General features: G+C 38.3%; 1 protein-coding gene across 10 annotated transcripts in view; it reads left to right on the top strand.

Annotated features, from left to right (window-relative positions):
* ENPP2 (ectonucleotide pyrophosphatase/phosphodiesterase 2) overlaps window positions 1-24,838 on the top strand; it is a 111,499-nt gene extending 86,661 nt beyond the window's left edge. For 7 of the 10 annotated variants that reach the window (XM_072774331.1, XM_072774330.1, XM_072774325.1 and 4 more), the window contains 8 exons: window positions 854-905; window positions 10,896-10,970; window positions 12,291-12,427; window positions 13,409-13,544; window positions 14,230-14,307; window positions 17,723-17,855; window positions 19,742-19,898; window positions 24,226-24,838. In XM_072774331.1, the coding sequence (XP_072630432.1) occupies window positions 854-905; window positions 10,896-10,970; window positions 12,291-12,427; window positions 13,409-13,544; window positions 14,230-14,307; window positions 17,723-17,855; window positions 19,742-19,898; window positions 24,226-24,396 (939 nt within the window). In that variant the 3' untranslated portion in view covers window positions 24,397-24,838. The remainder of the gene's footprint in view (window positions 1-853; window positions 906-10,895; window positions 10,971-12,290; window positions 12,428-13,408; window positions 13,545-14,229; window positions 14,308-17,722; window positions 17,856-19,741; window positions 19,899-24,225) is intronic. The other 3 variants (XM_072774327.1, XM_072774326.1, XM_072774332.1) reach the window with 1 other exon arrangement.
* Window positions 24,839-25,112: the final 274 nt, after the last annotated feature.

The raw sequence follows: 25,112 nt of genomic DNA, 5'->3' as shown, positions 1-25,112 counted from the left end.
TGTTTATAATTGCCAAGGAGGTCTCTAAACTTTTACTCCAAAGATATGTATCTCTTAAATAATATATTAATTAATCTTTAATACAGTTCCCTAAAATAACCTATTGTATAGTTTTGCATATTATACATTTGTATGTAAATGCTGTTATACTATATGTATCCTGCAATTATTGTATATTTTTGAGATTTATGCATATCAATACATGAGTTTTAGCTCATTCATTTTTTATTGCTAATAGTTAATGTTTAATTGTGTAGATATACTGTAATGATTTTATTCATTTTCCTATTTGAGAACATTTGGTAATTTCCAGTTGTTAGCTCCTCCAGACAATGCTGCGGTAGACACTATGGTCAGTGTTCTCGTATATGCAAGCTAGGGTGTCTCTAGGACATATAGTGAAAGGTAGAGTTGCTGAGCCATTACTTTCCAACCTTGGAAAAAATGATTTCATAAATTAGTTTAGGAATCACTTTAGTATACCTGGGATTAATCTTAAATATTGAGATAGTATTCTAATTAATTTACATATGTCTGTGCCCAAATAACCACTCTTACCAACTAGTCTGGAGCTTGCTTCCAGGATTATCCATAGTTTTAGAAAAAGGAAACAAAGTCATGGAGAGATTAAGGAAGGTGCTTATGACCCTATAGATCTCCTAGGAGGTGGAGCCTGTAATGTCAATTTGAGATGAAATAAATAATTCCTCTACAGAGCTATGAAACTGATGGAATTTAGGATCCTGTTTTGAATTTAGCAAGATGCTAAGTAGAAAGAAGCATGTAGGAAAGACAGGACATTTCTCATTTGCTTTTTTTTCCCCCCTTTTCCTTTTCTGGTTTTCACATGAAGAACAAATTGGATGAACTCAACAGACGCCTTCATATAAAAGGGTCTACAGAAGGTGAGGAGTTGATGGGAAAAAAAACAACCAGATAAGTTTTTGTTTTTAGTTTTCAGAAATCGAAGAGACTTCCTATTTACTCCATAGTGTAAGCACAATAGTTTTTAATATTAAAATTTGGGTTGTGATGTGATTTTCATATCCACCTGGCAAAGGGTATTGGTTTATTCTGTGTATGCAAGAAGCCAGCTTTGAATAGCCAGGAAAGCTCCACCAGCTTCTCTTGTTTCTCAGTAGCTTTTAGGCTTTCTGAAAAACAAGTATACCACAGTGATCTGATGGGCCATAAGTGAAGGTGCTAATGCATGCTTCTTTGAATGGACTAGAAGTCAGAGTTATAAATAGTAGCAGCTGGTACCTATAGTACCTATGATGGTATCTATGATGGTACCTATGATAAAGCTTATGTACATGGAGAGGCAATGAATGTGTTGTGGGGAGAGCTACACAAAGGAGCCATGTCAGAACTCCCTCTTTACATAAGGAGCATCTTGAGCCCTCTAATTCATTCTCCTCTTATTTTATGTACACAAAATACAATGTACAGTGATAACATGCATTTATTTGTCAACTTTTGCAATCCTGTGACTAAAGAAGAGAGTCTCAGTGGTTTGTACCAAGAAAGCTGCATTTCCTGCGCACATTTCGGTATGCTGATGATAGGCCTAGTGTGGCTGTGGGCGCTCTTTATTCTGGAATCCAGGATGAAGAAACAGCCCCTAGCTGGGGCATGCCCTTCTCTTGGCAGAGGGAAGAGAGGAACAGCAGGACCATGCAGTGGCTCTCAAGGCTTCCGCTTTTATGAGACATTTGTCAATACCATGCATAGTTGACTGGTGAAGCCAGAGCACTTGAAACCAATGGAGTAAGGAATATTCTTTCCCCAGGGATGCAGTCCTGCAAGATACATGCCAATGGGTGGTGGTATATACTCCTTTACAAAAGGGCAGTAAATCATAAGGAATTATAGTGCTGTCTACCTCACAGGCTCTTCCTTCTGGTTTTGAAATTCCAGAAAATGAGAAGCAAATAGAAGGGGAGGGAAAAGCTCCAATGTTTGTTACTACAGTAAATGGGATAGCATCTTGCAACAGCAAAGGAATGACAAGAAGTATGTTCCAAAACAGAACATATCAAAATAGAACTCAAACACACCGACTCCTAGTCAGGCAGCAGTGCACAGTGTCAAATTCTCCTGAGAGCATTATTTGAGTTATTGGCTTATATAGAGCCCTGTTTTATCATTTGTGTTGCTTTCAATCTGATTAAGTAAAGGACAAGAAACCAGTAGATTTTATTTACTTATTGTCCCCCCCGCCTTTTTTTTTTTTTTTTTTTTTTTTTTATGAGAGAGAGATCGAGGGTGTGAGAGAGCTTAGGGGAGGGGCAGACAGAGAGAGAATCTTAAGTAGACTCCATGTCCAGCACAGAACCCGACTTTGGGCTTGATTTGATCTCAGGATTCTGAAATCATGACCTGAGCTGAAATGAAGAGTTGCATGCTTAACTGACTGAGCCACCCAGGCATCCCTTATTTTATCTTTTTTTTTTTAATAAAAAATATTTTATTTATTTATTTGAGAGAGAGACAAAGACACAGAAAGAGGATGAGCGGGAAGAGGGGCAGAGGGAGAGGGAGAGGGATAAGCAGACTCCCCATCGAGCAGGGAGCCCAAGGTGGGGCTCACCTCAGGCTCGATCCCAGGACCCTGAGATTATGACCTGAGCCAAAGTCAGATAGTTAACTGACTGAGCCTCCCAGGCATACCCTTTATTTTCTCTTTTGGTACAAATATTTGTTTTCCTCCTTTTTCCTTTTTTTTGCCTCACCACTCTCCCTCTTCTCTCTTTGAGCCCAGAACATACAGACTCTTGGGTACATAATTAGATAAACAGCTTTGAAAATAGGATTTAGTTGGTAGAAGTTATACAAATCCTTCACAAACTCTGAAAGTGATTTGAAATGTTTGATACCTAGCTGCTGGTGAAATATAGTGTCGCTATAATTAGAAAAAAAGGAATGTTGCCAGGGTCAAGGAATACAAAGTCTTATGATCACAGTTTTTTAAATATTCAGTCACCAAGACAGAGAAATAATACTGAGATGTTTCTCTTCTAAAAGGCACTAATAAAATAATTAATTATGATAATTTTTTTAAAAGATTGTATTTATTTATTTGAAATAGAAAAAGAGAGAGAGCACAAGTGGGGAAGAATGTCAGAGTGGAAAAGAGAGGAGCAGACTCTCCGCTGAGCAGGGAGCCCGATGTGGGGCTCAATCCCAGGACCCTGAGATCATAACCTGGGCTGTAGGCAGATGCTTAACTGACTAAGCCACCTAGGTGCCCCAATTATAACTTTTTTTTTTCCAATTATAACTTTTAATGGACTCTTATGTTTTTGCTGTTTCAGGCTCTGGCTATTCATGATAATAAGATATTTACATTTTGGGAAAATATCCTGCACTTAACTTGGTGGGAGTGTGTTCATGTGACAAAACCAATCTCACAATTCAGTAAAAAGCAGTAGTCTCAAACTTCTGAGCATGAAAATAAGAAGTATCTTCTAGGCAAATCACTGACTTTGGGGGCTGACAGGAGCTATAGTTAATGATGTTCCTCCCCAGTGCTCCACTCAGAGGTGAATGTGTCTTACTTCAAGATGATTTTATATCACCGAAGCTTAAAGTTTATATGCTTTCATAGAACTAGAACTTCGCAGGTGTTAGTTGGGTGCCTACCCTGAACTGGGAACTGATTTCTCTGAGATATCTTCTGGTTCTTTCAGCTGTGTCACTGACAGTTTCCTGCATATGGCATCACCATGGTGACATAAAATATTAGGGGAGGATCATGTTAGCCTATCTCTTTGATCTGCTCATGACTTAATATAACAGTCTGTAATGGTACAAGAGAGGCTTCAGAACTATTACATGGAATAAAAATAAGTATATACCATTGTCTTATTATGTGCAAAGCATTTCCTTGTTTGGATTCTGGATCATGTGTAAGCCTCAGTATTCTCTCCTCTGTCTTCCTGTATCTCTGTCTCTTGGTGATTGGCTGTCTCCTTACGGGTCCTGTCTTAGTCATTTATGAAGCCACAAAGTGACATTTTCTTTGTCCGAGTTATCACAGGTCTTTATGGTGTTTCCTGGTCATAAATCCAGTCTCCCACTTGAAATATTGGATGTCTGCTCTACTAGAGTAGAACTTCATGAATTTGAGTCACTGTGTAAACGCATGAATGTGTTATGTTCAGAATATTACTTCTCCCTTCTGGATATCTCGGAGTATTTTTTGAGGCTTTTATGTAGACCTAAAATTCTATAGAAATGGAAAGTTGTATTATTTTTATTCCTAGTTTATTTTTTATTACTAGTTTTTTTTTTTTTTAAAAAAACACACCTGTAGGTAGCTGATTTTTTTTTTTTTTCATAAGAAACCGCATGCTATGCACATTCCGTTTGTCACATTCATGTGTGGCTATTTTAACGTCATATGCCACAAACCCCCTCATACATAATGCACGTGTACAAGCTGTACATCACAATAGTGAAACTACCCAGGGGATACTTGAGGTATATTGAATTAATCTTAGGCAATATTTTGCTATAAATATTTAAACTGCTATAAGATTGAATCTTTCGCTAAAATGAAGAGAAAAAAATATAACCTTCAAAAATAGTGACCTAAACTGTTTGCTAAAGCATTAATATTTCTAGGTTTGTGGTGAATTCTGGATTTTAATTGCACGACTGCTGTTCTTTCCAAGTCACATGTATGTAATGTCTTAGCAAATTTGCTGTGCAATGAAAACTTACTTCTTTGAGACATTGAATCAATAGACAAATGAATGATCAAAATGAAAAATGTTAAATTTCTCATAGTAGGCAATTTGGGCACCACAGCCACATATAATTTTCACTTTAAGAATAATTATGCTATTTATTTTTACCTTAGTCTTTCCTCTATTTACATTGGTGTAAAAATGTTTTATATTTTGTTAGGTTGGCATTCACTATCATCTTCATGAAGAAAGGAATTAAAAATCATCACCATATATGTTGGACAATAAAGTTAGTTTAAATAGAAAAATAACGGAAGCACTAATAACTCTTGTTAACTTTATTTATTTTAAGATTTTATTTATTTATTCATGACAGACACACACAGAGAGAGAGAGAGACAGAGATACAGGCAGAGGGAGAAGCAGGCTCCATGCAGGGAACCTGATACGGGACTCCATCCCAGGTCTCCAGGATTGTACCCTGGGCCGAAGGCGGCGCTAAACTGCTGAGCCACCCGGGCTGCCCTCTTGTTAACTTTAAATCAGAAAAGGACTAGACTAGACAGGAAATCTTCTATGTAGCTCTTTTCAATGCTGAGATCTAATTTTTGTTATTTTTGGAGATATTAGTTCTGCTAGAGAAAGAAGGAAGATATCCTTATGTTTTTCTATATGTGTATCCTTCTGTGTGTGTTGGGGAAGATTTGGGAGAAATCAACAATTGGTATAATTCTTTATGATTATAGTAAGATTCAAAGTGAATTAGATAGAACAGATGCTGAATTTTAATAACCTCAGACTACCAGTATTCCTGCTGCTATTGAAGTAGAGCATATACTTTTTGCAAAATCACTGCAATTACAACTACAACCACTCTGGGTGAAGACTGAGCTAGGTACTTTACCTATTTTGTCTCTAAACGGTGCAACATCCCAGTGAGATATGAAGCTTTGGGGAGGTGAAGTTACAGAATCACTTCTATCAAAAGCTGAGATGAGATTTGACTCCAGTTCTATGTGACACTAAAACCCTTGGGCTTTTCTCTGTAAATGCCTTCTTATTCTAAGGGTTGGTATGAAGAGAAAATATTAAGGGAATCTCTGTGCTCATTAGGGTTTGGAAGTTGTTTTTGAAGTACTAGATGCTTTGATACAAATTTCTATTCTTTTAAAATTAACTAATTTATTTAAACTTATTTTAATTCCAGTTAATGAACATACAATGTAATATTAGTTGCAGGTGTACAATTTAGTGATTCAACACTTCTATACAACACCTGGTGCTCATCACAAGTTCACTCTTTATCCCTTTATTACTTATTCGATCCATCACCCCCACACACCTCCCCTCTGGTAGCCATCAATTTGTTCTTCATAGTTAAGAGTCTGTTTCCTCTCTCTCTCTTTTTTTTCCCTATGATAATTTGTTTTGTTCCTTAAATTCCACATATGAGTGAAATCGTATGGCATTTATCTTTCTCTGACTTATTTTGTTTAGCATAATACTCTCTAGCTCCATCCTTTTTGCAAATGGCAAGATTTCACTATTTTTGGTGGCTGGGTAATATTACTATATATAATAATATAGTATTATATATGTTATATATAATCGTATCTTCCTTATCCATTCATTAGTCAATGGAATGGGCATTTGGACTATTTCCATAATTTGGCTATTGTAGATAATGCTGTTATGAACATTGGGCTGCATGTATCCCTTTGAATTAGTATTGTTGTATTCTTTGGGTAAATACCTGGTAGTAGAACTTCTGGGTCTTAGAGTAGTTCCGTTTTTAACTTTTTGAGGAAACTCAATACTGTTTTCTGGAGTGACTGCACCAGTTCGCATTCCCACCATCAGTGCATGAGAGTTCCTTTTTCTCTACATCCTCACCAACACCTGTTTCTTGTGTTTTGATTTTAGCCGTTCTGATAGGTGTGAAGTGATATCTCATTGTAGTTTTGATCTGCATTTCCCTGATGATCAGTGACACTGAGCATCCTTTCATGTGTCTGTTGGTCATCTATATGTCTTCTTTGAAAAAATGTCAATTTGTGTCTTCTGCCCATTTTTAAATTGGATTATTTGTTTTTTGGGTGTTTAGCTGTGTTAGTTCTTTATATATTTTGAATACTAGCCTTTCATCAAATATGTCATTTGCAGGTATCTTCTCCCATTCCTTAGGTAGCCTTTTAGCTTTGTTGATTGTTTCCTTTCTTGTGCAGAAGTTTTTTATTCTGATGAAATCTCAATAGTTTATTTTTGTTTTTGTTTCCCTGGCCTTAGGAGACATATCTAGAAAAATGTTGCTACGGCTGATGTTAAAGAGGTTACTCCCTGTGTTCTCCTCTAGGATTTTAATGGTTTCCTGTCTCACATTTGGGTCTTTAACCCATTTTGAGTTTATTTTTGTGTATGGTGACAGAAAGTGATCCATTTCATTCTTTTGTAAGATGCTGTTCAGTTTTCCCAACACCATTTGTTTAAAGAGGCTGTCTTTTTCCATTGGATAATCTTTCCAGCTTTGTTGAAGATTAATTGACCATATAGTTGTGGGTTCACTTCTGGGTTTTCTATTCTGTTCCATTGATCTACGTGTCTATTTTTGTGCCAGGACCATACTGTTTTGATGAAGATTAATTGACCATATAGTTGTGTGTTTACTACTGGGTTTTGCTGAAGATTGTTGAAGATTAATTGACCATATAGTTGTGGGTTCACTTCTGGGTTTTCTATTCTGTTCCATTGATCTATGTGTCTATTTTTGTGCCAGAACCATACTGTTTTGATTACTATGGCTTTGTAATATAACTTGAAGTCCTGAATTGTGATACCTCCAGCTTTGCTTTGCTTTTTTCAAGGCACACTGCTGTTCTTATTAGCTTCTTACCAAGCATGACTCAGGGAGAACTCATGCCTGGGAGTAGTTGGTTCTTCATTCCAGTATGCCCTCCCTTAGAATAACCCAATAGTTAGCAGGCACTTGGAGACTGCCCAAAATGCTAATGAAGAATAATAGACCAGGAGGATGGAGGCTTAGATTCTGGGTACTGCTTTGTAACTGAATTATCTTTTTTTTTTTTTTAATTTTTATTTATTTATGATAGTCACAGAGAGAGAGAGGCAGAGACATAGGCAGAGGGAGAGGCAGGCTTCATGCAGGGAGCCTGATGTGGGACTCGATCCTGGGTCTCCAGGATCACGCCCCGGGCCAAAGGCAGGCGCCAAACCGCTGCGCCACCCAGGGATCCCTGAATTATCTTGTATAAATAATGAACCTCTACTTCCTTCATTAGTAAAGTGAAGCTATTAATCCAGTTACATATCTCTCAGGATTGTATTAGGCAGATCATACATAGAAAGTCAGTTCTTGAGAGTCATAAAGAACAGTGTCTTAAAAAACTAATACAATCATCCATTTATTTAACAAGTATTTACCAAGTAGATATTATACATTTGCTATTGTTAGAGCTAAAGAGATAAAATGATGAACAAAACAGAGAAAATCCCTATCCTCCCTAAATTATTATTTTATCACAAAATGTAGCCAGTTGATGAATTACAGGATAGTGTCTTAAAGGTTGAGATAGGAAAGAACAGGACATTAACAGGCATCAAATCAAATCTCAGAAGAGGTTGACATGGCAATAAATGACAGCAGGCACTTGCAAGGGAAAGGAGGAGAAAGGATGAAGGAAAAAGAAAGACCTTGAATAGAGATTATGTGGTAAAATCCAAGGGCATATTATGTAGGAATGAATGTTTTTAAAAAAAAAAAAAAAAAGACAAAAAAAGAGATTTTTATGTGGCCCTCAAGTCAGCCAGCTAATCTGTGGGAATATGAATCAGGAAGCTAAGAAGGGAAAAGAAATACAAACTCAAAGTCTGGATGACCAAATATTGGAAGACAAAAGAATGAGCCCTGGGGAAGTCCATACCACTTAAAAAGATTTGCCTCACAGTATTTTGCCAAATGTGGTATCTGGAGGAGAACCTTGGCATGTACCCAAAATGCCAGAGACTATTGTAAACAGGGAAGTGGGGTATAGAATGAAGACTCTGTCTGGAATCCCATGGAGTAGGAACCCAGCCTAACAAGACATGGAGTACATTAGACCTATATCAAGAAATCATGAGGAATGTATTTCAAAAGTAGAGGCTTGCAGGCTCATCTCCAGGGTGGCTGGTCTCAAGATGAAGAGCTTATTTGTCCAGAGACAGATTCAAGTACATATTTATGGCTCAAGCAGGAATTTTCTGCTAAACAGAAATGCAATGGGTAGCTTGTGCAAGATGTCACAATGAGTAGCAGAGTCAGGCTATGACCAAGAATCAATGGTTCTTTGATACTCTGACAAACTGGAAAGGAAAACCTAAATTTTTATTCTGGACCATAAAATTTGTGTTTCTTACCACAAAGATTATTTCACCTCTTTCTTAGATGAAATAATTATGCTTCAGGAAGATCTGAGTAAATTCTTTGGGTTAATTGGGGAAATTGGTTGGATTTTAGGAAACTGTCAAAACCTCTATATTGTTTTTTCTTTATGCTATATATGCCCAGTTAACCTTTAAGAAAAAGTCATATAATGATGTATTTGTGCTTCAGCTATGGGGCCAAAACTGCAATTGTGCTTAGCTTGGGAGCTATGATGAAATGCACATTTCTGAAGAGCTATGAAGTGTACATTTCTATACATTCAGAGCAGAAGAGTGAATAGAGATGGAGAATCTTAACAGGGAAAATCTTTCAGAAGAAAGTGAATCTTAAGATGTCTCTTTCCCTTTGGTCCCCTCTCTCCCTCTCTCCTTCATTTCTCTTCCACTGGTGCTGGACTATGTGAGCATGTTATTTGTCATCCACATTTGAGTATGGAAGGGGCGCTATTAACAATTATGCCAGGGCAGCAGGCATAAACCATGCCGAGGTCAACCTGGCCTAGCTTCCTACATTCTGTAAAGACTGTACTGATGCCACCTTCTTCCCACCCATAGCATTCATCATGTTCTGTGTTTCCATTACACTCTGTAGACATCGCTGATATAGTGCATACCATACTGCACTTGAGTTATTTGTGCCATGTTGGTCTCTCCCATTGAACCATGAGCTTTTAGAAGGTAATGATGTGGGAAATGAAGGCAAAAGAAAAATTAAATTCCCTTACTACTTATAGCCCATTGACAAGTCCTTGAAACAGGCAGAGTGACATTCCTCTAGGAACTCAGCTGCTTCGAAGTTAATACTTTGCTAACGGCAAAAGGCCACCTCAGCCCAACCCCCAGGATCCTGTAAGTCTACTTTAACATATAAAAATTCCTTTGGAAACTTCCTTTATCTCTTCCCTTCAAGATATATGTTGGCAATCATCCCCCAAGCATATGACTCACTGATATATATCTGAGGGGTCTTCTGATTAAGGTCTTAATAGACAGTAGTAAATGACCTTTTCCTAACAATAGCTAGAGCCCTCAAGGTCCTGGGAACCTTACTTCCAAATTCCTCAGAGACTTATGCTATCCCTAACCCCTTCCCAACTTGAAAGTATCTAATTGAGGCCACTTTTCATGACCCCAGGGCAGCTCTTTCTGCCCATAGGTCTTGCCCCAGTGCTTTAATAGAACCATGTTTTTGCACCAAAGACATCTCAAGAATTCTTTCTTGCTGTTGGCTCCGAACCCTAATGTCTTTCCTACATCAGTAAGAGCTCTCTCGTCATTATCTTTGCCCAGTATCTCTCTTCTATAGCCTGAGGCCTGGCACAAAGAAGGTACTCAGTAAACGTTTGATGAGAGAGAATATATTAATGAAAAATTTGAAGGAAGATAGGTGACAGGACTGTTGGAGAAGCCATTCCTGGTAGAAAGAAAAGGAATCACACGTATAATGGCATAGAGTTGCTAAGGATGATTGGGACCAGAATATTATAAATAAACCAGCCTTCATGGAGGGAGGTGTTTGGCTGAGGAATGCCAGTAAATGAGAACTGAGAAGCCAGATTCGGTGGAATCTTTAGATTGCCCAAGACTACTGTTGGTGGCTGCTATTGTATGGACCCTGGCTGCTGTTTTGTTGTCTCTTAATGGAATAGATTGGATACTAGGTTTGCATTTGAATTTGGAGGAATGTGTTTGGTAAGCATTGAAATTTGAATGATACAAAGAGAATAGCTTCTCAAAGAATTTTGATACTTCTGCTTCCAGCTGAAACCAGGAAATTCAGAGGCAACAAAAATGAAAACAAGGAAAACGTTAATGGAAATTTTGAACCTAGAAAAGGTTTGGTTTGAGTTTTGAAGGAAAGTCTGACTTGGTTAACTGCCCCCAAGTACTACTGTTATGATTTGCTGGCTTTTCACTTGTTCATTATAATTCATTCATATAAGGCTATCGTATTATGTTCTAATTCTTAGGGGTGGGTCCTCAAATTTGGCAGCTTAAACAAGGCTTCTCCATTACTTCATTGCTGAAGAAGCCAAATCACCCAGAACAGGCTTTTGCGATAGCAGTGTGGGCCACTTTGCCTCAAATCAGCAGTTCTACTTGGGAAAGTCTTGCAAAATATTCTACGAAGAGTTTTCTCTGTTACTTGCATAGAATGGTAATACTTTAATTAAAGCAACATGTATACATAATTTAATAAGTGATTGCCGGAACTGATTTTCTCTAATAAAACTATATATTTTTTTGATTATCACCTAGGGAATTGTGAGTTGCCTAAGCCTCAATCTCTAAATAGTTTTGGTCTCTAGGACCCCAATTTCCAAAAATGTATGAAAGTTTTGACTATAGCTATCCAAAATGGGCAGTTCAAACTCCAGGCATTTATTGTGGGTGTGGAATGAAAGTTTACACACTAAATTCTCATTTCTTCTTAAAAGAGTAAGGTTTCAGACCTTTTGTTGTAGTTGTTTTCCCCCTAAGAGAGCTTTCTCTTGGAGGTCCACAATCTTAGGTCTTAATTGAGTGCTTTGGTAACTGACGACCACCCCTCCGCCACCTTCTGTATTTAAGGGACCCCCTTGAATGCCCACTTATTTTATCTATACATGTTCCTTTAAGTTCTTACCTAAAGAGTTTCCTCCATGTGATAAAGCTGCTTACTTTAAATGCTCATTACTACTCACTGTTTATGCTGAAATAATGCATTATTTGAGTTGCAGTTTGCAAATAATGATCAAAGAGTGCCTTCCTCTTAATTAAATCATTGGTTAATCTGATGAGCCTTTTCAGGGGTCAAATGAATTAATTCAAGAAAAATCAATCCTATTGACTCCCCATTCTGCTGAATCATTTCAATTTTTATTATAAGGTTTTCTTCCTATACAGATTAAAATTCTTTATAACTGAAAAAAAAGCATTAAAATAAATATGGCATCTACCGTCTATTTTCAGTAACATTAAACTTTGACCCATGCTTAGGTGATCAGATAAACCACAAAGTGTTAGGAAAACTAACTTGATTAAATTAAGAAGAAGGAACTACACTATTAATAAGTAAGCAAGCAAATTTTGGACAACTTGACTCTTCCAATATTTCTTTCACATTTGATGTAAAATTTAATATGTGTTTAACACAGTTTATGTTCTCTTTCCTAGAGAGACACCTCCTCTATGGACGTCCTGCAGTGCTTTATCGGACTAGATATGATATCTTATATCACACTGACTTTGAAAGTGGTTATAGTGAAATATTCCTAATGCCACTCTGGACATCATACACTATTTCCAAACAGGTCATTGAAAAAATTGTGTTTCATGTTCTTCATGCAATTACATTCCTTGCATTAATGTAATGATTTCTTGCCTAACAGAAATTTGTCTTAGAAAATATTTTAATTTTTCTTGATCAAAGAAATCTTACACTGAAACTATTGCAAGATATTTTGAACTAGACTCTATCCAGTGCCCTAATAAATTCATGGGACTATGTTAAATTATTGATATATCAAGGGAGTATGCTAACACTTTTCATTGTTTTTACTCTGCTTGCCATTGCATGATAGTTGTAGAAGTCATCAAGATTTGACTGTTTGTTCTAATAGACTTTATTTTTTTATAGGAGTTTTAGGTTCACAGCAAAATTGAGTAGAAACAGAGTTCCCATATCCCCCTGCCCCAGCCACGTACAGCCTCCCTGACTGTCAACATCCCATTTTTTAATACAGATTGTGTGTGGGGGTTTCAGTTGTGGGGTAGATGAGATAGGTAAATTTTATCTAGAATTAGAAAAATGTATTTGGCAGTTGAGGTATGTTTTTGATTTCTGATTACAAGTGAATACATCCAGTGCTGCAAACCCAGCTTCCCGTTAGTATGCATGTGCATATGCCCTAGTACACACTTTTATAGAGGATATATCTATATTATTTATTTGAGTGTTCTTTTTTAAGCTGTTTCCCATGGAATCCTATCGAGTACTTCAACAGTGCAATTTCTGCTTTCCGTACTGTTGTTTTACTTGAGACTTTGATGAAAGAGTTCCACCACTGAAAAAACAAGAGTTTGAAAATTCCTGGCTTACTGCTTTTAAAACTGAGGCTTTTTTTTTTTTTTTTTTTAGGAGTCAGGGTGTATCAGAGTATGAGCTATAGTAAAAACTAGAGGGGTTTTGGTTCTGACTATTCATGACAGAGCAGCCTGGTTTCAGTATTTCCCTGTCGCTTTAGCGTGGTCTTTGTGATGGCATTCCTAACTACCTCTGACTCCCTGTGCAGGCTGAGGTCTCTGGCGTCCCTGAGTACCTGACCAACTGTGTCCGGCCTGATGTCCGTGTGTCTCCGAGTTTCAGTCAAAGCTGTTTGGCCTACAAAAATGATAAACAGATGTCCAATGGATTCCTCTTCCCTCCCTGTAAGTTACAGAATATTAGGATCTGACCATTCTAGAGAGGTGTTACTTTCTGGAATCTGTACTGTTAGGATTTCTGTGGTCAGGTTTTCTTCAGAAGAGGTGGTCAAGAGATTGAAGAAGTGAACTTCTATGGGATCCTTCTAAAATCCTTCAGAAGAGAGACCACCTTTCAGAAATCCTATTGTCTAGAAGAATTCTAAAGCACAAGGGAATAGAGAGCGTGCCCCCTCTCATCATTAAATGGGAATCTGAAAGTGAAATCTTACATTGTTAGGACATTAAGGTTTTAAGTACCATCTATACAGGTGATCGCTTAAGAATATGAGAAGCCCTTTTATTATCTCTCAGTAAGGTGATGACATTTTTAAAGTCCAAATTATGCTAGTGAAATCAAGGAATTCTTTTAGGTAATATTTTTTTTTTCTTTTAGGTAATATTTAGTCAACCCAAGACTAGTAGGAAGCAAAAGCATTGTAAAAATTTTGGGTAGAGAACTCGGTGAAGAAAGGAGATTGAGTGGGAGGGGAAGTAGGAAATGCTGTATCAAGTAGGGAATAAGTAGAAAAAAAGAGTAGATCCATTCACCATTCACTTCAAGCAGTTTGGACCATTTTAGAAGGTTGATTTTTTTCATTGATATAGATTTTGGTAAGTAATGGACACTATTTGTTTGCCTAACGTTTAGATCTGAGCTCATCACCGGAAGCTAAATATGATGCATTCCTTGTAACCAATATGGTTCCAATGTACCCTGCTTTCAAACGTAAGTCTGATGTTTACCTAGTAAACTATTACTTATGAAAAGAAATATTTCTAAATTTACCACTTGCCTTTTCTACCTGTATATTGATTTCGATAGTAGTATCTGTCACATATTTTGCTTTTATATTATTTAAAGAACTTTCTTTTTAAAAAGATTTTATTTATTTATTTGAGAGAGAGAGAGAGACCATGAGCAGGGATGAGGGGCAGAGGGAGAGGGAGAAACAGGGTTCCCACTGAGCAGGGAGCCAGATGCAGAGATGATTGCAGGACCCTGATATCATGACATGAGTTAAAGGCAGATACTTAATGAACTAAATCACCCAGGCACCCCAATTTGTGAAGAACTTTCATGTAAATTCTCTACCATTAATCCAAAATATAAGTCTGTGAGGGAGATTGGCAGGTTGCTTGTCCCTTGGTTATAAATGAAAAATGAAAATCACAAGAAATCATCCAATTTCAAAATGACAGAAACTGAACCAAACCAATTTGGTATTTTGCTTCTAGACTGGTGTTCCTTTTATTTCAATGTTCATTATATTGGTGCAAGAAGGTCCTTCTTTGTGCTTTGGAGACCACTTGACATTTGACAACACTTATATTTATTTATTGAATGTTAAATTAAAAGCCACTAGCACTTCTCTCCTTCAGGTTAGGTGGTAATGATGTATTCTGAATGTTAACCATGAAACCCGGAAAAAACTTAAAGGGTCTTCTGAATCATGAGAATATTAAATTCAGATGGTCTTAGGGCTTTGCAAATTATTTTAGTTTCTTTGAACACCCATAATTTCTTTGTATATGCCATAAATATTTGTGGATGATAGTGATGCTATGAATGATATAGGCATAATGAGCCCTGCCCCTCAAACTGAATTCTAGTCCCCAGAGTATGACCACTAGCTACATAACCATAAAAATGTCATTTATCTTCTCATTTATAAAACTATGAGATTTGATTGCATGATCTCTATGGCTTATATGGATTTATGACTTAATTGTCCAATGGCCAGAATAATCCATTTATTTTCTATTTCTGATAACATTCACTCATTTGCCCATCCGTTCATCCATCCATCCATCCATTCGTCCATCCATCCATCCTTGCATCCATCCATCCATGTATTCAACGATAGAGAAAGCATTCTGGAATAACTTTTACTACCCTTTACAGTGAAGAAACTTATATGCTTAAAGGAGAGGTAGGAAAAGGAAGCACTTCTACCTACCTCCACTTGGCGAAGGAGCACTGGCTGTGTTACAGGACTTTTAGGGCTGAAATAAAGTCTCAGAATCCGAACACATGATTGTGAAGTGCATCAACAGTGGCAAGCTTCCCCAACTTGACATCGGTGAAATGGCCAACATGATTTAGAGAAAAAAAAAAGTTTATTTGATGTCCTAATTAGTAAATGAAGGTTTATTCAAAGGTGGGATCCATTGCTTATGAGTAAAAATTAAAGTATGCTTTTAAAAAGAGATTTCCTGGTATTTTCTTAGGCCCAATTGAGAAATGTTTCAGAAACTCACATAGATAAATTTGTCATAATATTACATGGAATGCATCTTCATTTAATTTCCACAAATCAGGGTTTCCTGGATTTCTTTATTCTTTACTGATGCTTTTTTGACCAAGCAGTAATAAATGAAACACACGGTACCACCTCGAGGCTGGCATGGCAAAAGGCCTTTCACAGAGAGCTCCCTGTTCTTCCCTAGGGGAATGGTTTTTTCACATGCCACATGTCTGTGGGTTTGGCCTTTTGACTGTTCTCATTGTTATTTCTTCCCCTCTTTGCCTTTCCAGTTTTTATGCTTAACATTTGAACTTTTCTCCCACTGTCCTCCTTTCTCTCTTACAAATATCTATGGTATTTTGGCTCCGGTGGGGTGCTTTGTCTTTCTCCTTCAGAGTAGAGTATCAGAAGGTATAAAGAACAGTAGAACCACTGTGAGAAAAACAGCCAAATGCTTTTTAATCAGGGGAGATAAGAAGTGATAACAGCCTGAATCTCAAAACCCCCATGTAAAGTAGGATGTAGTTAATTTCAGAACCAAGTCACTATGTGCCTTTCCTGTCCTCCTGTGTCATTCCCTTCTTTTGCCTTTCCTTTTTCCCCACTCTGCTCTTCTCTGCCCTTCTGATTGACCAGAATATAAACTGGAGCTAAGGTGGGTGAGGAAGTCTTCTCCAGGGGTGACCTTGAAAATGAGAAATGAGTGAAGGAGGAGAAGCCAGACGTGTACAGATTAGAGTTTCCCCAGCAAAAAGAAGAGCAGATGCAAATGCTTAGTCTGAAACAAGTTTGGCAAATGGGAAGACAGTAAGAAAGTCATGTACCAGAGGTGGAAAGAAGTGGGAAGTAAAGTCATGCAAGTAGATAGGGGCCACAGTGGAAAGCTGGGATTTTATTCTGATTGCAGTGATACATCATCTGGAATGTTAGAAATGGAAAGTTGGGAAGAGTGTGATACAATCTGATTATGGTGCAAAAGGATCCAAATGACTATTATGTAATGGGCTGCTGGGAAATATGAATTTCTCACTGAGAGCCTGAGAAGTAGTCTTTTGTGCTAGTGGTCATAGTCTTTTGTGGTAGTTCTTTGTAGAGAAGACAGTAGCTGAAACAGGATGGATGCAGTAAAGATGCAGAGAGATGGTAAGATTTGGATGTTGGGAGTTTATTACAGAGATAGCCCTGGCAGGGCTTGTTCACATGTATATGAAAGAAAGAGCCACATCAGGAATGACTCCTAGGATTTGGACTTGAACCTGTGAGTGAGGGAGTGCCATAAACTGATAAGAAGTTGGGAGTTAGAGCAGGATTGAGAACAAAGACCAAGAATTCTGTTTGGATAATTTTTTGCTAGACATGATGATTATGTATTCAAGAAGACCATGAAATGAGTGATTGGATAACATGTCGGGAATTCTTTGGAAGGGTCAGGTCTAGAGACACAAATTTGGAAGTAAGCAAATCTATGAGATCCTGGTGGAAGAAAGAGTAGACAAAAACCCTTTTTCAGTTTCTCACCAACACTTTGCTTCCTCCTTTGTATACATGATTCCCCTTTCCTACTGTGTTTCCACCTCTTTGCCTAGAAAACACCCACTTATCCTTCCGATCTCAGCTCAGGAGCCACTTTGTGAGGAACCCTTCCTTGACTTGTTGATCTAGATAGACTAACCTCCCCTACCAATGTCTCCATACTTTTTTCTCTGCCGGTTCATAAATCACACACACACACACACACACACACAGCTAGTACTTGAGGGTGAATTCTTTTCAAGAGTTGCAACAGCTCTACTATCTCTTTGCTTATGACATTTGGCTTGTAGAATGCATCCTAAAAAGAATTCCACCACAGCAAGGAGTTTTGTTCGTGAAGAATGGATTTTTTCCTCCCTACAGGAGTCTGGAATTATTTCCAAAGGGTATTGGTGAAGAAATATGCCTCAGAAAGAAATGGAGTTAATGTGATAAGTGGACCAATTTTTGACTATGACTATGATGGCTTACATGACACACAGGACAAAATCAAACAGTAAGTTTGTCATTTCTACTCAGTGTGTGTTTTTAAATTCTAAGATCTCTCTCAAGGCTCTTTTACAAATATTCACATGCTAGAGAAGAGCTGATACCCCTGAAATCTTTTGCTCTTAGAATCTCCTTGTGATTTCTTCAGTGCTTTTGGGCCTTTGTTTAAATGTGGTATTGGTGGTTAGAATGGAATGGAGTTTTTTGGTAAATAAGTGTACTTTTCTATTTCATGAGAGAAGTGTGCCAAAATATTTTTTTTAAGTTTTTCATTTATTCTTTAATAACTCTTCAGTGGAAAGACGATAACATTCACTCATCTCCAGTTTGGGGGGTGGGATTTTTGAAATCCCTTAGATTTTCTGAGTCACTATACCTTAATAGGAAATTGCATATAGACTTTGGTCAAGTCTAGTTGTTTCCTTCTCCATGATACTCTTGAGGAGATAAAAAGATAAGGTATATTTGCTCAGAAGGAACTTAACAGTTCCTACAACAGAAGGCAAGAAGATACAAATACAATAAATTCATAAGAAGTCATCTATTTTTAAAAAAAGATTTATTTATTTACTTGAGAGAAAGACAGAGAGTGCACATGCAGGAGAGGAGCAGAGGAAAAGAGAATCCTGAGGTAGACTCCCTGCCGAGCAAGGAACCCAACTGGGGGCTCGATCCCAGGACCCTGAGGTCATGCATGACCTGAGCCAAAATCAAGAATCAGCTGCTTAACTGACTGAGTTACCCAGGTACCCCTCATTAGAAGTCATTTAGTTTTATACATGCATGAAACAGAGAGTGGCACAAAATATGATAGGGTTTAATTGTGCTTTACAGACAAGTAGGAATAAATGCCATTTTTTCATAAATATAATGAATAAAATAGGGGTTATCTTATTCCTTTTCTCGTCATCCATAAGAGAAATTTCATCTTAATTGTACATTCCTTTTATTGCTGATCCTTGTTATAGTTTTTAGCCAAAATTATCATTTAGATCATATATTTTGAAAATGATTAAAATTAAGAGAATAGAAAACCAGGTAAGGAATTGGGAGTTTCTGTACTTCATTTTACTGGAAAAGATTTTTTTCTTTTAAATTTCTAGGTTTGTTATTAGCTCATCAGTCCTTAGTATTTCCTTGAGTAAATGAGTTCTCTGTACCAAGTTCAGCATCTCATTATGGCTTAAAAGGGCTTATTATTGCCCTAGCCCCAGTGTCTCCTCCTCAGGTCCACTTTACATAATTCTATGTATGTTATCTTCCTGAATCATGGGATCTCACAATGTCTCTCCCTGGCACAGAAACTTTCAATGAGGTCTTACTACTTAAACAATAATGCCCAAATCCCACAAGGTGGCTCTCAGAAGCCTGCAATTTATGGTTTTTCATTGACTCTTTCAGCCTTACATTTCTATTATCTTGGTCTGGTCATCATGTCCAGCCTCTGAGTCTTGGTTCAAGCTGTTTTCTTTGCCTGGAATATCACTTTCACCCTGCTAGGTCGAGAGAAAGAGGGCATTCCAGACAGCGAAAGCATTATGTTCAACATATAGAAGGAGGCTAGTGCTTAGAAATGAAAATGGATTCAGTTGAATGGGAGTTAATTTTAGTGACTTAGGTGGTATTCATTGGTCACCATTTATTTATTTATTTTAAAGATTTTATTTATTTATTCATGAGAGACACAGAGGAAGAGGCAGAGACATAGGCAAAGAGAGAAGCAGGCTCCCTGCGGGGAATCTGATGCCGGACTCCATCCTAGGACCCCAGGATTCTGACCTGAGACAAAGGCAGATGCTGAACCACTGAGCCACCCAGGTGCCCCCTTTGGCCACCATTTTAAAAAGAAAGCTACTACATCAGTTGTCATTTTGTTTTTCCTTCTTGCTCTAGGTATGTGGAGGGCAGCTCCATTCCCGTACCAACCCACTACTACAGCATCATCACCAGCTGCCTGGATTTCACTCAGCCTGCCGACAAGTGTGATGGCCCCCTCTCCGTCTCTTCATTCATCCTCCCCCACAGACCAGACAATGAAGAGAGCTGCAATGTGAGTTCAAAGACAGTCCTTAAAAATGACTCATCTTTGTTTCTTAATTTAGATTCCCACTGGTAAGCTCTTACATACTTATTATAAGACATTTGGACTATACAGTGTAACCAAGTAGAAAGAAGAAAAAGACCCAAACAAAACTTTGCTGACCACGTGGGATCGTTGTGTCTGAATGGCTTTTTAATTTTCAGTGTTGGGGGTGAAGCATGAGAGTGTGCATTTATTGTGGTTCTAATTATGCATTGGATTTTATCAAATGATAAAAGCATCCAAATGTTTTTGGTTTTGCAAGATACATACTTTGTAAAGGTAGGATGAAAGTAGCAACATCATGATCATTGTTAAAACTAGGAAGAATTCACAGGGATTCTTTATTTTTTAAAAGATTTTATTTATTTATTTGAGAGAGAGAGAGAGCATATAGGGAGAGTGAAAGGGAGAAGCAGATTCCCTGTTGAGCAAGGAGCCTGATGTGGGGCTTGATCCTAGGACTCTGAGATCATGACCTGAGCTAAAGGTAGATGCTTACTTAACTGAGCCACCCAGGTGCCCCCACAGGGGTTCTTTATATTATTCTCTCTACTTTTGTGCACATCTGAAAATTTCTATAATAAATTATAGGCGTATATACTTTATAAATCAGACTTTTCATTTTCCTGCCAGTTATGAGGGCAGTTGTAACAGGTCATCCCATTCTCAAATAGCACAGATGACTTGTACATAGAGGCAGGAAGTCGTCATGAGAAAGCCCCAGGTGGTGGGCTCCTGACCCTGTACTCCTTCTGCCTACACTTGGGGACAGGTCACATCACTTCCCTAGATCTCTTTAATGTGACAGAAAGGCTGTGCCCCGAGGTTAACTTTAGAAGTAATAGTCCCCATGATTTTGTTTGATAGAGTAGAAGGATCAGGGGTATAATCTACTGAAGAGGGTTTTAGTCATATTGGGAATGAGGATAATTGTGGGACATGTGGTTTTAAAAGTTGCTTGGAATCAAATTTAAAATGAAAGTAGTAGTAATAGTAGCCATAGTGGCACAGGTAATAATTGCCGCATTTACTGAGTCCATGTTGCCAGCCAAGAACTGTGCAGGTCCCCTACACAGATTATTTCTAGTCAGCTCTTTCCTCTTCCAGGCAGGCGTATGCATTCGTCTTCCTACTCCCATTTAATTAATTGTTTTGAAAGTTCTAGGTAATAAAGAAGTATGATACATTTTTGCCTGGCTAGTCGGTAGGAGAGCAGAACTCTAGAGTCAAGTCTTCTGACTTCAAAAGCCCATCCTCTTTGTTTAAAGTTCATTAGATTTCCATAGCTGAACCTGGGGACCTTAGAAGCTCTTCTAATTGTACAGGTATTAGGTAGCCATGGACAATGCTAACACATAAGAGCAACATTCTAGGCTCTGCTTTAGGGAGATAAATTTCAGTTGGAAAGGGTCAAGTGTGCTGCTCAAAGTGCTTTGGTAAGATTCACGGGATTGGGGTAACAGAACTAGTTTAAAAGAGAGAGTGGAAGGCAGCAGTATTATACTAAAAGATCAATAAGATTCTTGTAAATAATTTGGCGGGAGGTCGAGAAGGAGGGAACTACAAGTTAAAGGCAAGCTGTTGTCAACTTATTGGCATGACTTTCTCCAGTGTGATTATCTGTAACCACGAGGGTAGCTCATGGTGTACCAGGGGGATGTAATGCCTCTGTAAAACTTGATATACTTTCTTTGGACTTTGGTTTTACTAAAAACTTATGGGGAGGTAAAAATCTTTGCAAAAACCTAAGCCCATAGAGTATGGAGTGAAATTCTAAACTGTTGTGCATTTTTAAGACAGAAGATTACCAAGACATTTGAGACTTACAGTAGGCCACTTAAGGTACACCTAGGTTCCTGGGGAGCATATGTTCACCTTTCTCTCTCTCTGTTAGGGGAACATGGTGATGGGACACTCAGTTCAAAGGCAATCTTCAGTCACCCTAAATTGTACAACTGACAAATGAAATCCACATGTCCTCACAGGTCTTCCTCCCCCTTCTGGCTCCTGACCCTGCTAAGAACTTTGAGATGTTTCTTGTCAAGTTCATGGCCAGCATGCTTCTTATTCTTATTCCACCCACACGGACACCTGTCTTTGCTCTGAAGGTCACCTTAAGACTGCTGGGGCTTGAATTCACAAGCTTATTTAGGAGAAAGGAAGAAAAGGCAGGTGAAGGGTCAATGTCCATAGCAAGAGAGATAATAAGCAAGTTGATGGGTAGGCATTTTTGTTTGCATTGATCTTCTGAATTATTTATTTTTAAAGTGTTTCCTTCCCTTCCCCTGATGCACATGAACTTTTACTTGAATGTTATTAGTTTCGCATTTCACTCCAGAGTCTCCCGTAGCAAATACTTCTGTGGATTGCCAGCTCGCAACAGGCAGAAGGTATTTTCTTCCTGGTTGCATAGCCAGTATTTCCTAATGACTAGTGGCAAGCTAGATTTTAGCATGTGAGAACCAGAAGAAAATGCCCTTCAAAGGAAATTGGCAAATTGCTTCCCAAGGAAAGAAATAGCAAGAGACATTTTTTTCTTTGAATTCTTATAATCCCAGCTGGCTACTATTTAAATTAGGAAAAACCTTTTCATCCCTTTGTATATTTGAATGATTGCATTTACAAAAGGAAAAATTAGACCAAAATCAAATAAAAAGTTGAATATGAAAATTCTCCCAAAAATATAACTTCATGCTTACTCTGCTTACTCTGAGGGGGTCCTGATCCATTTGGAGACCTCCTACTTCGTTAATTATATGGTCGCACTGAGGATTGGTCAGTACCGTTGTGGGCAGAGATATATTTAGGTCTGTCCTTTCCTGTGAATCGCAGAGAACTTGGTTAGCTTGGGTTAGGAGGGTGGGGCATGGAGGGTTAAAATCCTTACTTCCCCAGCCTGCAAAGCAATTTCTTCCTATTTCTTCATATTGCCTGGGATGGCCAGGCATCAGTTTCCTGAACCAACACCCTCGTGAGACATATTTAGCACTGGCAAAAGCTGCTGTAGCTCCCTGTCCAGGTCTGTGTGGGTTGGAGCTTTCCGAGAAAACCCATTGCAGGTTCTTAGGCTTTGGTGGGGAGTTCATTGAGACCACTAGTGGTGAAGGCAATGGGTGAGGGCATTTCTGGACCTACTCAGCCCTGGAACCTACAGCCACCCTTCAACTTGTAGAGTGTCTATTGGGAACCATTGCAATTCTGGGGGCATTTGGGAATGAAATTACTTGCAAAGGACCCTCCCTGCCTCAGGTCTACTGATGAAGGTAGGCATTCCCCCACCCACCCGGAATTCTCAGGGCTCTCAGATCTCATTCTTTCTCTGAACTTCCCACAAAAGTGAAAGAAGATATTTTTAAATGGTAAAGGACTACTCTTCCTGAACTACTTTTTAGTTTCATCTTAGATATGAATAAATTGTTTGGAGTGGGACATCTGGATATCTTTTATCTGGAATTTGTGCCGATGAGGAGGCCATCTTGGCAAGTAGCTAAGACAGAAAGAGATTTCCTTCCTTTTTTTCCAGGGCATTGTTTCCTTACTGTACCTTTCATATCCCTTCTTCTTTTCTCTTCTTCTCCCTGCTGTCCAGGGAGCTACTGAAGTAAGCATTATTTTCCTCGTGAACCAATGAAGAAAGCCTAGAGAGGTTAAGTAGCTTGGCCAAGGTCTCACATCCAGGAAGTCATAAAGCCACAATTCCAACCTAGGCCTCTTGGCCTCCAAAGCACCAGGTGTAGTTTCCAAGCTGCTTTAAGTTGAACTCATTATTCAAATATCAATTCACTGCAATTTAATAGATGACATACTTGACATTGTGGGTTCTTCTGAAAGACTAGGAACACATGCATGAAATTTTGTGCATCAGGCATAAACTCTTCACTTTCCTTAGGAGCCAGAAGGGCATTCCAAATTACTTGTGCTCTGTACTCAACATTGCAGTTTGACAGCAGCGAGGAAAGAAACAAATTACTGAACTCTCCAGGGCCTTTGGTTTTTGTAATTTTGATTTATGTTCTGAAAACCTATTGAGTCAAATGCCCTTTCACACCACACATCTCATTTATTTGGTACAGCTAATTGCTGTTGAAAACGTTTACAGCCAAGGGCAGGTATTTGTGGCAAGGTACCAGCAGGAATGTGGTAGAGCGGCCTGGGGAGGCCAGGAAGGAATAGCGCGCATTGGCTCTGCATGCAGGAGTGTAGTGGGGTCATTTGTGGACTTGAAGCAAATTGCCCATTTGGAGAAGCTTCTCTGGAAAAGTCTGACTCTGATTGCATTCTGTTTCCATTGCAGAGCTCAGAGGATGAATCGCAATGGGTGGAAGAACTCATAAAGATGCACACAGCTCGGGTGCGGGATATCGAACAGCTCACCAGTCTGGATTTCTTCCGCAAGACAAGCCGCAGCTATCCAGAAATTCTGACACTAAAGACATACCTGCATACGTATGAGAGTGAGATCTAACTATCTGATCATCTGCAGTGCAGTCTTATCAACTGGTGTATATTTTTATATTGTTTTTGTATTTATTAATTTGAAACCAGGACATTAAAAAAATGTTAGTATTTTAATCCTGTACCAAATCTGACACATTACTCCTGAATGACTCCACTGTTTTTCTCTAATGCTTGATTTAGGTAGTCTTGTGTTCTGAGTAGAGCTTGTAATAAATACTGCAGCTTGCATTTTTAGTGGAAGCTTCTAAATGGTGCTGCAAATTTGATATTTGCATTGAGGAAATATTAATTTTCCAATGCACAGTTGCCACATTTAGTCCTGTACTGTATCGAAATACTGATTTTGTAAAGTTGCATTCATTTACTGTTAATTATGACAGACATATTTAAGCCTTATAGACCAATCTTAAATATAATAAATCACACATTCAGTTTTTTTTTCTGGTTTATTTGGCCTCTGTTTCTTTTTTTTTTTTTTAAGATTTTATTTATTTATTCATGACAGACACACAGAGAGAGAGAGGCAGAGACACAGGCAGAGGGAGAAGCAGGCTCCATGCAGGGAGACTGACATGGGACTCGATCCTAGGTCTCCAGGATCCCTCCCTGGGCTGAAGGCGGTGCTAAACTGCTGAGCCATTGGGGCTGCCCCCTCTGTTTCACTTATAAATTAGAGTATTTGCTTCTGATATATTCATGCATGAAAGATACACATTTTTTTTT

The sequence above is a fragment of the Canis lupus genome, chromosome 14 (assembly GCF_048164855.1).
Source record: "Canis lupus baileyi chromosome 14, mCanLup2.hap1, whole genome shotgun sequence".
Classification (NCBI taxonomy): Eukaryota; Metazoa; Chordata; class Mammalia; order Carnivora; family Canidae; genus Canis; species Canis lupus.
This window is presented reverse-complemented; position numbering and strand designations above follow the sequence as displayed.